Raw genomic sequence first — 13,802 nt, forward strand, 5'->3', positions numbered from 1 at the left:
TGTTCAGAATTGCCACGTTATTATAATACTATGTGAAATGACCCCTATATTGTATATGTATTTACTTGTGTAGGAGCTGAAATCTAAGTACTAATACTGTAAATACATTGTACAATTGTGATGGTGGGCAGGTATAAGTGAGCATTAACCTTTTTTCTGCTACATTTCAAACAAAAAATGAAAGTAACTACATTGCACTTTGTGTCTTGTTTACAGACATTATTTATGGATGTTTAAAATAAAGCTGATGATGCAACAATTCCACTTTGATCCAATGCAAATAAACAAACAGAAAAATAATTTAAAATCATAGTTGGCTGCTACATCCAGCAGTATAAAACGGGAACAAATTTATTGTTGATACAATGCAGTATGATGTCATAATGTCATATTGGATGTTGGTTAGCTGTACACACCTCTCTGTGAAGTGAAATAATAGGTGGTAGAATAGGCAGTAAGACAATAACACATGGTAAACTCAACTCAGGTATACAGGAGGGTAGGAGTGAGACCAGGAGACATGGGAATCAGGAGGAGTTTTGAGGAGGCCCAGCTGTATCACAAACAAGGGCTCGCACCATGGGAGTACCACAAAGCTCTATTACAGGGCTTGTGGTACCCTGTATATAAATGATTATAAATGATCAGTCTGTGGAGATCACATAAATATTCAAATGTACGCAGGATGACACAGTCCTGTACACGCAAGGATGTTGATCAAGTGGCTGAGTTATCGGTTGCTATGGAGAAAGTGTTAAAATGCCTTAATGAATCATGTCTTACGTTGAACAGAGGCAAAACAGCTATGTATTTCATCAACAAACAAAAACACAAGGATTATCCTAATATAACTGTCAATGGGGAAAATATAGACAATGTAACTGAATTAAAATATCTGGGCGTTACATTAGATCCTACACTCAGTTTTAAACAGCACTTAAAAAAGATGAGCGGTACTCTGAAATATAACCTTGCAAATTTCAGATGTATCAGAAACTCACACTAGAGGCATCTAAAACCTTTTTAAATGTCATGATTCACATTTTTCTTACTTTGCACTGTGTGAGAATGTGTGCACTCTTGGATGACTGTACTTTTGTTGTTGCCGGGCTATTGATCAAACAATACAGGCATTTTGAAGATGCTACCTTAAGATTTTAGAAACTGTAGTGGGTATTTTGAATAGCAGACAATGAACAAGATGAAATACAGTGTGAAAGAAACAATGATGTGTGCTGAGGCAGCAGGAAAGCCTCCTCTATTACATGTTTTTTTTACTTTGATCAGCTTTTATCTCACTGGTCCAGCCATCTCAACTGAGCACATGAGGTCACAGGCCACTGGGCCAAAGGTGAGGGGACTGAGCAACTGCTTCACCCTGTTGGCTGTTTTAAGGCACTGCGCTAAAGAAGCTGCATTGCCATTCACTTCCCTGCTTGATTGTGTTCTTTCAAAAAACTTTAATTTTGATTAAATTGTATTTAATTATTACATGTTTTCCCCCAACCTTCACTATCTTACTGATCTTGAATATGGATAGGTTCATTGACTGTTTACATCAAACCTTAGAGAACAGTCAGACTGATTGGCTTGCTGTAACTGGCCAATGAGAGGCCTCCCTTGAGCCAGTCTGACCTTTGATTGGTAGATTAGTCGAGGTTACACATCACCTTGAAACAGAACCAGTAGTGTATATGTGCATCCTCCTCTGTGAGAGCAGTGTGAGCTGGTTGCTGTAGCTGCAGTAAACACAGCATTCCCGCGGTGGCTGTCTCCCCTAGCTACTTCATGTTTACAGGTGAGTAGGAAAGACATGTAATACGATATATGGACTAGAAACATATGCAGGGATATAGAAATACCTCAATGCTGAGATAATGTTGTAACCCTACTTTATATCCACAGTTGTCCTTTGAGCTAATTTAGTGACTGTGAAAGAGGGGATTTGGTGCATTCACATACAAACACTCGTCAAACTGTGATATTTCTTGTAATTTTCCTGAACCAGAAAGGGTTTTAGTAGTGCTTGCCTTTCAGTCTCAGTCTGTATAGGCTGGTGTGTGAAGTTAATGTCATTTCACATTGTAAAATGTCTTGAATCCTTTGTGATCAAACACAGCTCCTATGGCTTGTATTATTTTGTTGTAATGTATGTAGTGTATTTACTGCTACTTGAAACAGTTATTAGAAACAATCCCACACCAGCCCTGCTTCAGCCTTGCTTGAGCTGATCCATGTGACTACCTTCACAGCTTTAAAGCAAACCTTGCTGAATCTGATCTGTTGTTACACAAAATTAGGAATTCCTTAAGCCTTTACCAATGTGAGTGCTGTTCTGCCAAATAGACACAAACTCACTTTAATACTAAAAAAAGTTTACATATGAATTGAGTAGGAAGTTTGAAAATGCAAAATGTAATAATTTCAATCTTAATGTCCTTAGAAATAACACTGAATTACCAGGGCCCTGCTATTAGAGAGCTGAATCATAACTAACAATTGATCCATTTAATGTGAACAGGTTTAGGTGAATTGAAACGGTAATGGAAATGTTTTTAACACGCAAGCCTTCATTAGTGAATATTCCTTCCAACACAGTGGAGCATGTTGATTTGCTATGGATCTGATCACTTTTGTCTTCTGAAAGTTTCACTTTGGTCCTGATTTGTCGCATGTCAGTCTGAACTGTGAACTTAGAATCTGGGCCTAAGGTCGTTGTCTTCATCCTCAGAGTTCACATGGGGGTGGACCTGGACTCGACCATAAATCTCTGTGTTTGTGTGTTTGTGCGTGTGTGTGTGCGTGTGTGTGTGCGTGTGTGTGTGCGTGTGTGTGTGTGTGTGTGTGTGTGTGGCGGAAGGACCTTGTTCTCCACCCCTAAACACAAATACATGCACAGACCATGGGAACCTCATACTTGCAAAACTTGTCCAGAGAAAATCTGTTAAATATATGACATATGATCTAATTGTACTGCAAAGAACAGCAGCATGTGCCTGGTGTAATTCTACAGTAGTAGCAGCAGTACAAAGCTGGACTTACCATCAGAGCACAGAGCATTGAATCCAAGAAAAAACTGTGCATCTGTTTTTTTGTGTGCCACACTGAAAGGAAGCATAAATGTTGTGTTGCTGCTGCACTGTTCTCACGTGCCCCTACAAAGGGTGTGGCTTAGTAGAGGAGGCAGGTTGAGTAAGAGAAGCCGGAGTTCAAGGCAAAGTCATAAAGTGCAAAAACCAAAGATTTATTTTTTGACTAGAATTGTTTATTTAGCATGTTCTTATTCTGAAATTGTAATTATGTGGAGTTTGACCTACAGTTTTACACTGTCCTCTCTGTTTTTGGTTTTTGCTGTTATTCTGTACACAGTGGTTCAGCTGAAAGTCAATTACTGTTGCTGCAAAAGTTCAGCCGACAGGATACAGACTAGATCTCTATGCATCTCCACACAAGCAGTGTATTTAGGAGGCAACAAACCTCAAGCTTTTAGGCATTAAAATTAAAAGATAACATTGCAAAAAATTTTACAAATGATTGACTCTTCTCTTTGTCACAGTAGGTCTGCTCCTGGCCAGCATCCCACACCACATTCCTTCATACAGTACACACACACACTCTTAAGTTAACCTCAGGGCATTACCTCACACCCAGGGCCGGCAGAGAGTGCACAGTGTCATCAAGCACACCCTGCTGCCAGCACTTCAACCTGACACTCATCTCACACTTCACTACTCCAAACACACACACAAACAGGTTGTCTCTCCACAAACACCTAGTCGCCTTTTACCTCATCAGCAGCAACATGCTAAGCCAGGAATTGTTTCAGAAGCTAAGGTTTCCAGACCTGGAGGACGTTAGTGAGTACATCAGGAGTGTTTCCACCCCCATGGTGGTCAGCATGGGGGCAGTGGCTGCTGCGACAACTTACTACCTGGCAACACGGCCCAAGCCCCTTCCTCCAGCTTGTGACCTCCACATGCAATCAGTTGAGGTTCCGGTGAGTTTAAGTTCAAAATCTGTCTGTCAGTCATCATCTAAAATGTTGCTGGTTAAAATGCCATGCAACATGAAGAGTATGAAAATTGATAGGCCGACAACTACAACTAATGCCAGACAGCTGTGCTTATTCTTCTCTACTGCATGCTTTATAATTCCAGCATTGCTACAGTCTTTACCTAAAACAACAGGACACATATTTTGTCCTCCAGTAAATAAGAACATTCAGATTTCAGTGTGTAGATTTGTGTTTTAATTTGTCAGTCATTTTAAAGCAGACTGTTTATGCATATGCATACACAGGCAACACACTGATCTCAACTGTTGGGTTCTTGGCGTGGCTTTGAAAAAAGGGTGGAGTGTACCATCTGCAAATGGTCTAAGATGGTCTAACAATAACTGCTATAGTACCAGTTGTATATCAGAGAAAGAATATTAAGTACTGGTTCTAAGTCAGTCCAAAAGCAGGACAAGCCCTGTTTTTCTGGTCAGTGGGATGCACAAAGAGGCACATTACAGTGCATTAAAAGCAGTGTAGCCAGGACTTTACACACAAATATAGAATTAACTTAATGAATTCATCTGTGTTTGCAAAGCTACTGTATGATAAATGGTCCAGCTTCACCATCCACACTGTTTTGTCCTATCAATGAATAATTTTACATATTTTATTTTTATATGCAGATGTCAAATGCCTTTCCTCCAGTCAAGTAGGTCCCAAGATAAACACTCAGGATTTCTATGCTATTCCATCCTGACAGAACAAACACAAACCAAGTCAAACGTAGCCTGGCTGTCAAATTAAAGAGGGTCTACAACCCAAAAGTCATCTGTTCACTATCTGAAAATGACAAGCTGGGTTTAAGTTGAGATCTTGAAATTGATGTAAATCACTACTTAACTACAAATAGAAATATATAATATATAAGCAGAATTTTAAAATTGCAGTATAATTCCCATGGCATAGTAGCCTGCCTTTGTCTCAAACACATCACTCTCTAACACTGACAACTGAGGTTGCCCATTTCTTATTTCTCAGTATCATGTAGTATTTGGATTTATATATTTGTTAAACTATGGCATCCTGACCTGTAAAATGGCACATGTGCAATAGAGTAAAACAGTGAAGCTTTTCCACTGACAATCAGCACAACTGTACATGAATTAAATACCCAGGCAGGATGTTTGAATTACACTCGTAGTTTTCTAACCCGTATTTGTTACTTTTATCAGGGCGGCGATTTGGCGAGCAGATCTGTTCTGCAAAATGAAGATGGTCACTTAACACATTTCTATGATGATGCCAGAACAATGTATGAGTTTTTCCTCAGAGGGGCCCGAGTCTCCAGTAAGTCACAAATGATATGATATTATGAAATTCAGGCTTAGGGTTATTTGAGAGCCTGGCAGCTTAACCAAATAATATCCAAGCTTTTCCTCAGAGTTTAAATGTTATGTGCTTGATCACAGCATCTAGCCTTTTCTATTGTCAGTGTAGATTTACTGTGTTTTTCCAATAACACATATCTTTTATATATCAGCAGAAGCATATACATGGTAGGAAGTTATTGTTTACATGAGTAGTAGGGAGGTGTATGATGAGATACCAGCCACTCTTTAGTTGAAATTCTGTCCGTGTCTTTTTTAATTTGTGTTATTCTCTCCTTCCACCCTGTAGTCAATGGACCCTGTCTAGGCTCCAGGAAACCAAAACAGCCCTATGAATGGATGTCCTACAGACAGGTGGGACTCATCAGCAGCTCACCTTAAAAATCAGCTTTATGGCCTCTAGCGGGAAAGCTGAAGGCAGCACAGTTGTTGTATTTGTGAAGTCAACAGAATGGTGGGGAGATATTTCCATGTAGGTAGTTTTGCATTTTTTTCTAAAATGAAGGATTCATCCATCCATCTATCATCTATACCCGCTAACCCGAACCCTCCTTAACCAGGGTCACAGGGATCTGCTGGAGCCTATCCCAGCTGTCTTTGGGTGAAAAGCAGGGGTACACCCTGGACAGGTCCAATGGAAGATTTATCTAATTATATTTATTGTACTAAAATAATTAAAGGCACATTTCACTAGCTGTACACATCAAGTTCAGTTCAAGCCCAGTTTACTTGGGCATTTAAGAAGCACCGTCTAGTGAGAAATGTGGTATCCAGTGTCTTTTGAGTTTGACCAGCTTAGACCATTCAGTTTTTTATGTCTCCTCCGAGTGCCCCAACTTTATTATTCATTTAATTACACCTCTAAGTAGAAATTTCAGCAGATTATATCCAGTATATTGCTGTTATTTGGCTGCAGGAGTAGTAATATCTTGTTTCCTTGTCAGAAATATGAAACCATACTAACCAGCCATTGTACTGATGTACACAAAAGGTTCTTTAAAAACAAGTGAATCTGAGCATCTCCAAATACAGTCAGTGTTATAGTTAGCCCTGCTGCTAGTGAGTGCATTTTAAAAATATATGCCATAATGTTTGCTTAGATTATTTGTTTTAAATTTTGGGAAATTGTCAGGGCAGGTGGTGTGGTAGGACCCAAAAGCACAGGATAGAGTCGGAAAATAAAATAGATGGAGTCCTTATTCAACTGCTCTACCAAAATAGAGCAGAAGCAGGCGAAGGTAATCCAGTGGACACAGGCAAAAAACAGGTCGAAAAACATAAGCAATCAGTCGATATACAAGGGATTATCAAATCACTGGAAGTAATGCTGGTAAGTTGCACACAGGAGTACCAAACTGGGGTAACGTTAACAAGACACAGGTGGAACCAATTAGGGAAGACACACAAGACAGATCAGACACAGGGGAAACCCATCAACTTAACTAAACATAAAACTACCTGGCATAAGTCTCGGTGACACAGGAAACATAAAAATAAAACATAAAAGCCCACACACAGAAATGATTGAACTCAGAGATAAAATGTGCTAATTCTTCCATATTTTAATGAGATGAATTAAAACAGGTGTTAAAAGTGCTGGTTGGCTAAAGACTTAGAATGATCTATACACAGGCAAGTATATTTGCCTACGAGGGAAGGGGGCACCTGATGATCATAATTTATTGTTTTTTTATTAGCAAACATTACTTTATTGGTATCATCAAAAAGATACATTTATAGTGATTGGTGTGGCACAATTTTCACTGCTATATCACATTTTGCAGAAAATTATGGAGCCTAATCACATACCCTTCTCCTAATTTTGAATCATTTTGATGCAATTTTGACCTGAAGCTGTATCTTGGAAAGTGCAGCCAATTAACACTCAGGATTTAATTTTCCTTTATTAGGGACCCAATTCTGTTCAAATTTACAGGGAACATATTTGCTTGCTAATCATCTAAGACTAATAGTAAAACTTTAATTCAGCTTGAACATTTTTGGTGAAGTAGTAATTTCACATTCCACCATGACAAATGAAAACATTGTGCTGAAGTGTTACTGACTGATTACAGAGTTTAACTGCTTTAAAACTACTCGGCAATAACCAGAAGTGCTGTTTGATGTGAACTGGACTTGGGTATGGAAGATGTGAAATCTGATTTATACAATAATAAGGTCAAAGTATGTGGCTGTTTTTTGGCAGAGCATTAATAAGCATATGTGCATGTGTTAGGTAATGGAGAGAATGGAGAATCTGGGTTCAGCATTTCTTCACAAGGGGCACTCCAAGACCACTGATCCACATATTGGCATCTTCTCTCAGAACAGACCTGAGGTACTGACACACTCACTTAGCTCACACAGAGCTTTAATGGGACTCTCAGTTATTCTGTTTACCCTGTATCGATAATATCTGTGGATATTTGTCAAAAATCGCACCAACACTGAGCCTTAGCAATAATTGGATTATCATACCAGCGTTTCTTTAGTGTCAGCAACTAAATATATTGCCCAGAAATTCTTATTTGTTGGTGTGTGTGTGCTTATAGTGGACCATTAGTGAGTTGGCATGTTACACCTACTCTCTGGTGTCAGTCCCTCTGTATGACACACTGGGAACAGAAGCCATTGCCTACATTATAGACAAAGGTAAGCCAGAGCAAAGACAGTTTTCTCATGTATCATGTTTGTGCTAGTGAAAAACTGCCCATTTGTCAGCATGTGTTTTCACATTGTTTCTGCAGCTTCCATTTCAACAATAGTGTGTGACGTGGTAGATAAAGTCAATCTGGTACTAGATTGTGATAAGAGCAAGAAAAACACAGTGAAAACCATTGTTGTAATGGAGACCCCGAGTGCAGACCTGGTCAGCCGGGGGCAACAAGCAGGAATCCACATCCTCAGCTTGCAGGAGATGGAGGTCAGCAGGCAGCTTTTGACTCTACCTGTTTTTCATTTTGCGTTTGTATTTTTTTGTTATGTTCTTATCCCTTTATTTTGGAAAGATTCTGAATTGTTGTTTGATAAACAGTTTTTAGTTATTTTCTTACAGATATAACCTTGCATTTTTATGTAACCTTTTCTTTCTTGGTAGTTTATTTGCTTTGTTGTCATTTTATTAGTTTCCTATTTGTTTGTTTTATTTTGCTTTCTACATTTTTTATTACATAAACATGAACTCTATTAATGATCTTTTCTGGTTGTGTAGGCTCTTGGAAAGGCCAACTATCATCAACCAGTGGTAAGTTAGAGCTGACTCTCTGCTACTGTGAGCCAGAGGATACCAAATTCAGAATATATGTATACATACTTGAAATGATAATAATATTACATGTTTAATAACACTGACTGTTCAAACCCCAATCAGCCTCCCCAGCCTGAGGACATGGCAGTTATTTGCTTCACGAGTGGAACAACAGGTGACACACACACACGTATAATTGAACCCCAAATCATTTTTTAACTGTGTCTGGAATACATATCTGTCACCTTGCTCATAAAGGTGTGTGTGTTCGTGTGTGTGCGTGTGCGTGTGCGTGTGCGTGTGCGTGTGTGTGTCTGTGTCTGTGTCTGTGTTCACTTTCAGGAGCCCCAAAGGGAGCCATGTTGACACATGGGAATATAGTGTCTAACTGCTCAGCCTTCATCAAAATGACAAAGGTGAGCTGAAGTAACATGTGAGTCACTGTGAAACTACAGCTTCTGTAATAGCAGGATTTTAGAATTAAGGGCGAGGTTGTTTTCCTTCTGTACCTCCTCCCTGCGGTCTCTACCTCCTCTTTCTCTCTCTTTTCCTTCTCTATCTCCTCCTTTCCTCCGCTGCCTCCTCCTTACAGTCTCAAACTCTCTATCTCCTCTCCTCCTTTCTGTCTTTATCTCCTCTTTTCCCCTCCCCCTTCGGTTGCATCAGGAGATGGAGCCACATTGTTTTGGAAGTATACATGAAAACAGCATTTTTGCTGACTGACGTGTGAACACACACATGCAGCCCACAAGATAAGAGTAAGGTACAGTGGATATATGTCATGTTGGTAGCTGGTTGGTTTTAACAATAAAAGCTTTCTTATGCACAGACCACCTCAGAAGATGTCATGCAGTCTTTTCTGCCTTTGGCCCATATGTTTGAGAGGGTGATGGAGGTATAATCCTTAATGCTGACTGCTTTCCCTCCCTGTGTGTAAATGTGTTTCCCTGTCTGTTTCTCTGCTTCCTCTCGTTTCATGCATCTCTGTGTGTCCACGTGTCTTTGTGTGTTTGTATTCTCACCTGTGTGTGTGCTTGGTTTAGCACTGCTGTCCAATGATGCCCAGTGACATCCATATTTCCTTCCTGCCCCTGGCTCATATGTTTGAGAGAGTAGCACAGGTATGTAGTTCCCCTAGTCATTCTTTGTTGAGCATGGATCAGTGTTTCTGAATACCTTTTATGTCAACCTTGCTTTAATGACATACGTTTAATTTTTCACTTCTGCATCTTTATCTCTGACTGCTGACAGTGTGTGATGATAGTGCATGGAGCAAGGATCGGCTTTTTCCAGGGAGATATTCGTTTTCTGTCAGACGACCTGACTACGCTGAGACCTACCGTGTTCCCTGTGGTGCCTCGACTCCTAAACAGAATGTATGATAAGGTGGGTGGGTCCTCTGGTGACTTCACTTTGTTTTACTTTACAGCCGTGGTCAGATTCATGTTTTACGCTAAAGATGTTCATGTTGCCATGGTTTGCATGAAAGCAGCTTCAACCTAAATGATTATGACGCTGCTCCTTATAATTAAAGCCTGTGTGTTTCTGTAGATCTTTGGGCAAGCCGACACCTCTTTGAAGCGCTGGCTGCTGGGATTTGCGTACAGGAGAAAGGAGGCAGAGATGATGAAAGGCATTGTGAGGAGAGACAGTATCTGGGATCGACTCATCTTCAGGAAGGTCCAGGTACCCGGAGCCAGCACAGGCCAAGCTTTGATGTTACAGTGTAGTTGACTGTTACATGGCCAGGAATAGTTTTTAGTAGAGCTGGGCACAACAGTAAATGTGGTTATTCCAATTTTTGTTTGTGCATAATGTGTAAAATCATTACATTGTGGACAGAAAGGCTATGGTTACCAAATACTAGACCATTCTTTATTTAATATTTACTTCATGTCCTTTAAGTCGTGTGATTTTGAACTACCTGTGGTGAAAGTTGATGTGAGAGAATGATTCCTCACATTAATATTGTAAATTTGGGTCATAAACCTGCAGTGTGACATGCAAAAAGCCTGTGGACTGTGAATCTGGTCTGCCTGTGATTAGCTGTGTTTTTTAGTTTTCTTTCTAATGACATTCTTGCATGTTTTTTATTATACTGCCCAACCCTAGTTTCTTTACCGTGTGGAGCCACACTGTAAAGTCATAACCTTGTTTTAAATGGCACCTGGAGTCACATATTGGATCTTTAGTTAATGTTAGAGGCACTGAATAATAAAAGCACACCAAAAATCTATCAATCATTATGGTCTTCCTCCAACGTCTTTTACTTGAAAGTGATTCAGAAACAGGAAGCACTAATGTTGCAGACATTATGTGACATCTGCAGACATTATGTGACATCTGTGTTTTTGAATTTGTTGTGAAAGTACTGGTAAAAAATGTGTGTGTGCTGCCCTCTGCAGGCCAGCCTTGGTGGACGCGTGCGTCTCATTATGACAGGAGCTGCTCCCATCTCTCCTACTGTTCTCACCTTCCTCAGAGCTGCAATTGGCTGTCAGGTAACACACAAGCAACAGCTGAGTTGTGCCCTCGTTCCACATATCGTCCTGTCCCTGTGTGTCATCTGTCCTAAATTTCAGGATTATAGACAATATGTGGACTTCCTGCCATCTGACCTGCAATCAGCATGTTTTCATCCACACTGCTTATTGTTAATAACCCTAGGGTTTATTTTCCTCTGTCACAGTTCTATGAAGGCTATGGACAAACAGAGTGCACAGCTGGATGCACCATGACCCTATCTGGGGACTGGACTGCAGGTAAACAACAATATAACTCAATTGAATTTAGAAAGATCTTTTTCTTTGTATCAATGGCATGTCGGCTTGTACAAATGATGAATGGACCGAATACTCGTTTATAAGAACTAAACTTGACATGTCACCAGGTCATGTTGGAGCTCCACTGCCATGTAACTGGATTAAACTGGTGGATGTGCCAGAGATGAACTACCTGGCTGTAAATGGAGAGGGAGAGGTAAAACAAACAGACATCAGCACACAAACTCGGTCTTTTACATGTTTTATAATGATGTATGTCATTCATAAGCATTTGTATATGTGTGTCTTTTTAGGTGTGTGTGAAGGGTACTAATGTGTTCCAGGGTTACTTGAAGGACCCAGAAAAAACAGCAGAGACTATTGATGCAGATGGATGGGTTCACACTGGAGACATTGGAAAATGGCTTCTGGTAGGTTCATGTTCAACCTCACACATTTTCATATATTACTTTATGATTTCAGTTCAACTCCGCACATACTAATTTATTACACATAACTATATTCATGAAATGCTGTGTCTCTGACAGCCTTTAAACATTTCAAAATGTGTGGACAAAACGTTAATCTGTATGCATGTGTGTACACAGAACGGCACACTGAAGATTGTGGACAGGAAGAAGCACATCTTTAAACTGGCACAGGGGGAGTACATTGCTCCTGAAAAGATAGAGGGTATCTACATGAGGAGTGATGCAGTGGCACAGGTCTTTGTGCATGGAGACAGTCTACAGGTTTTTGATTCCTTTTAAACTTTCTTGTCTTTAAAAGTCAGTGTGCAATGTGCAGCTAAATCCCGACTACATGGTGTAATACATCAGCTTACCTTGTATGTACTGTGTAATAATAAAAATAATGATACTGCTACTACTACTAATAATAATAATAATAATAATAATGTTGCAATGTTAATTTCCAGGCGTGTCTGGTAGCAGTGGTGGTGCCTGATCCAGACTTCCTGTCTGGCTGGACCAAGAGGACACTGGGAGTCCAGGGCAGCTACCAGAAACTATGTGACAGAGAGGTAACACTGTAGAGTTTAATTCCACTTTACAATGGATTCAGACTGCGTAGATTCTGCTTCTTGTGCCCACAGGGCAGATCCCCCACCCTGTTGAATATCAGGGCAAATCGTTGTTGAATATCAACAGGGTGGGGGATTTCATAGACAGTAGTGACTTCTAATTAGAGATAACCTGTAGGAGGTACTTCTACAGGGCAGGTTGTAGAGAGACTGTCAGGCAGCTGAACTCATTTAGCATTATCTTGAAAAAACACAAAAATATTAATTCTCTATTTTTGGTTCATTTATTGTTATTGCAGATACAAATAGAAAAATAGGGCTGCAAGTGATAAATAATAAACTACAGCACAAGGCTGGCATCTAAACAGAAACCAAGTTAGCAATAGATAACCCAAAGTGAACAAATGGTTGAAACATCCAGCTTTGTTGTACAAACACAACTTTGACCAAACCCATTATCATTTATATATTGCATAAAAGACTTTTTGTCTCACATTTTGAAACTTTTATTTTTCTTTTTTTTTGTCTTCATAGGATGTCAAGATGGCCATCTTGGATGACATGCTGCGGCTGGGCAAGGAAGGAGGCCTCAAGTCCTTCGAGCAGGTACAACACCTGCTTGTAAATCAGCAAATATTGGAAACAACTTTTCCTGGATAGACGTGTGTAGCTATGTGCACTTTGTGGTGCACAGGCATGAGATGCTGTTTCCTTGGAACTTAACTATTCTCTCAACACAACCTTTAGGTGAAGGCCATCTACATCCACACTGAGCTGTTTTCAGTCGAAAACGGTCTGCTCACTCCAACAATGAAGGCCAAGAGGAACGAAATACAACATCTCTTCAGGCCCCAAATAGACGAGCTGTACGCTGGGATCAAAATGTAGGAGAGGGGGGAGCAACACACACAAGAGGTGCTTTGGATAAAGAGAAAAGAAAGGAGGACGAGGGGACGAAGCTAAAGCACACATTACAAATGAAGAGGTCTTGTCAAACCAAACCAATCATCAGCATCTTTAGTCCTAATGACCAGTAACATTAGAAACAAGAGCAGCAGCAAGGGATGGAGACTTTGGATGTATTTACAACCAAATCACCAACCTGTAGGATCCTCTGAAGGTCCAGAGTAGATTTTATGCGTAAGATAAATGTGTCTATTGATGAGATAGTTTTGCCTGTGCTATGTGTAGAACAAATTCAGTGATAATTTGCTGACTGTATTCAGGTGTTTTGTCAGTTTATCTCCATTAAGGGCATATTAAAGAGCAGTAATCATGTACACAGGGAATTCTAGCACTAAAGGACATAAAGAAACTGTGTCAATGTTTTAATTTATTTATAACGAAGGGACCTACATTGAAAGAA

General features: G+C 39.9%; 1 protein-coding gene across 2 annotated transcripts; it reads left to right on the forward strand.

Moving 5' to 3' along the window:
* Window positions 1-1,703: 1,703 nt before the first annotated feature.
* Window positions 1,704-13,802, forward strand: LOC113144246 (long-chain-fatty-acid--CoA ligase 1-like). 2 transcript variants are annotated; one of them, XM_026330141.1, is made up of 21 exons: window positions 1,704-1,798; window positions 3,557-3,997; window positions 5,230-5,344; window positions 5,675-5,739; window positions 7,622-7,723; window positions 7,938-8,037; window positions 8,133-8,308; window positions 8,597-8,629; window positions 8,756-8,807; window positions 8,975-9,048; window positions 9,676-9,753; window positions 9,884-10,018; window positions 10,184-10,318; window positions 11,038-11,133; window positions 11,322-11,394; window positions 11,523-11,611; window positions 11,709-11,825; window positions 12,003-12,146; window positions 12,332-12,436; window positions 12,971-13,042; window positions 13,184-13,802. In XM_026330141.1, exons 2-21 carry the CDS (start codon window positions 3,803-3,805, stop codon window positions 13,322-13,324), a joined length of 2,097 nt encoding a protein of 698 aa, XP_026185926.1. In that variant the 5' UTR covers window positions 1,704-1,798; window positions 3,557-3,802; the 3' UTR covers window positions 13,325-13,802. The 2 variants fall into 2 exon arrangements, with proteins under 2 accessions (XP_026185926.1, XP_026185927.1); XM_026330142.1 differs by having other exon boundaries at window positions 1,728-1,798; window positions 3,560-3,997.

The sequence above is a fragment of the Mastacembelus armatus genome, chromosome 10 (genome assembly GCF_900324485.2).
Source record: "Mastacembelus armatus chromosome 10, fMasArm1.2, whole genome shotgun sequence".
In the NCBI taxonomy this organism is placed as follows: domain Eukaryota; kingdom Metazoa; phylum Chordata; class Actinopteri; order Synbranchiformes; family Mastacembelidae; genus Mastacembelus; species Mastacembelus armatus.

What these genes read in the sequence shown, in the direction of transcription:
- LOC113144246 (XM_026330141.1), top strand. Translation starts at nt 3,803, where the DNA reads ATGCTAAGCCAGGAATTGTTTCAGAAGCTAAGGTTTCCAGACCTGGAG. An exon ending in CCTTCATCAAAATGACAAAG is followed by an intron (nt 9,049 to 9,675) that starts GTGAGCTGAAGT and finishes TGCTTGGTTTAG; the next exon opens with CACTGCTGTCCAATGATGCC. An exon ending in TGCATGGAGACAGTCTACAG is followed by an intron (nt 12,147 to 12,331) that starts GTTTTTGATTCC and finishes GTTAATTTCCAG; the next exon opens with GCGTGTCTGGTAGCAGTGGT.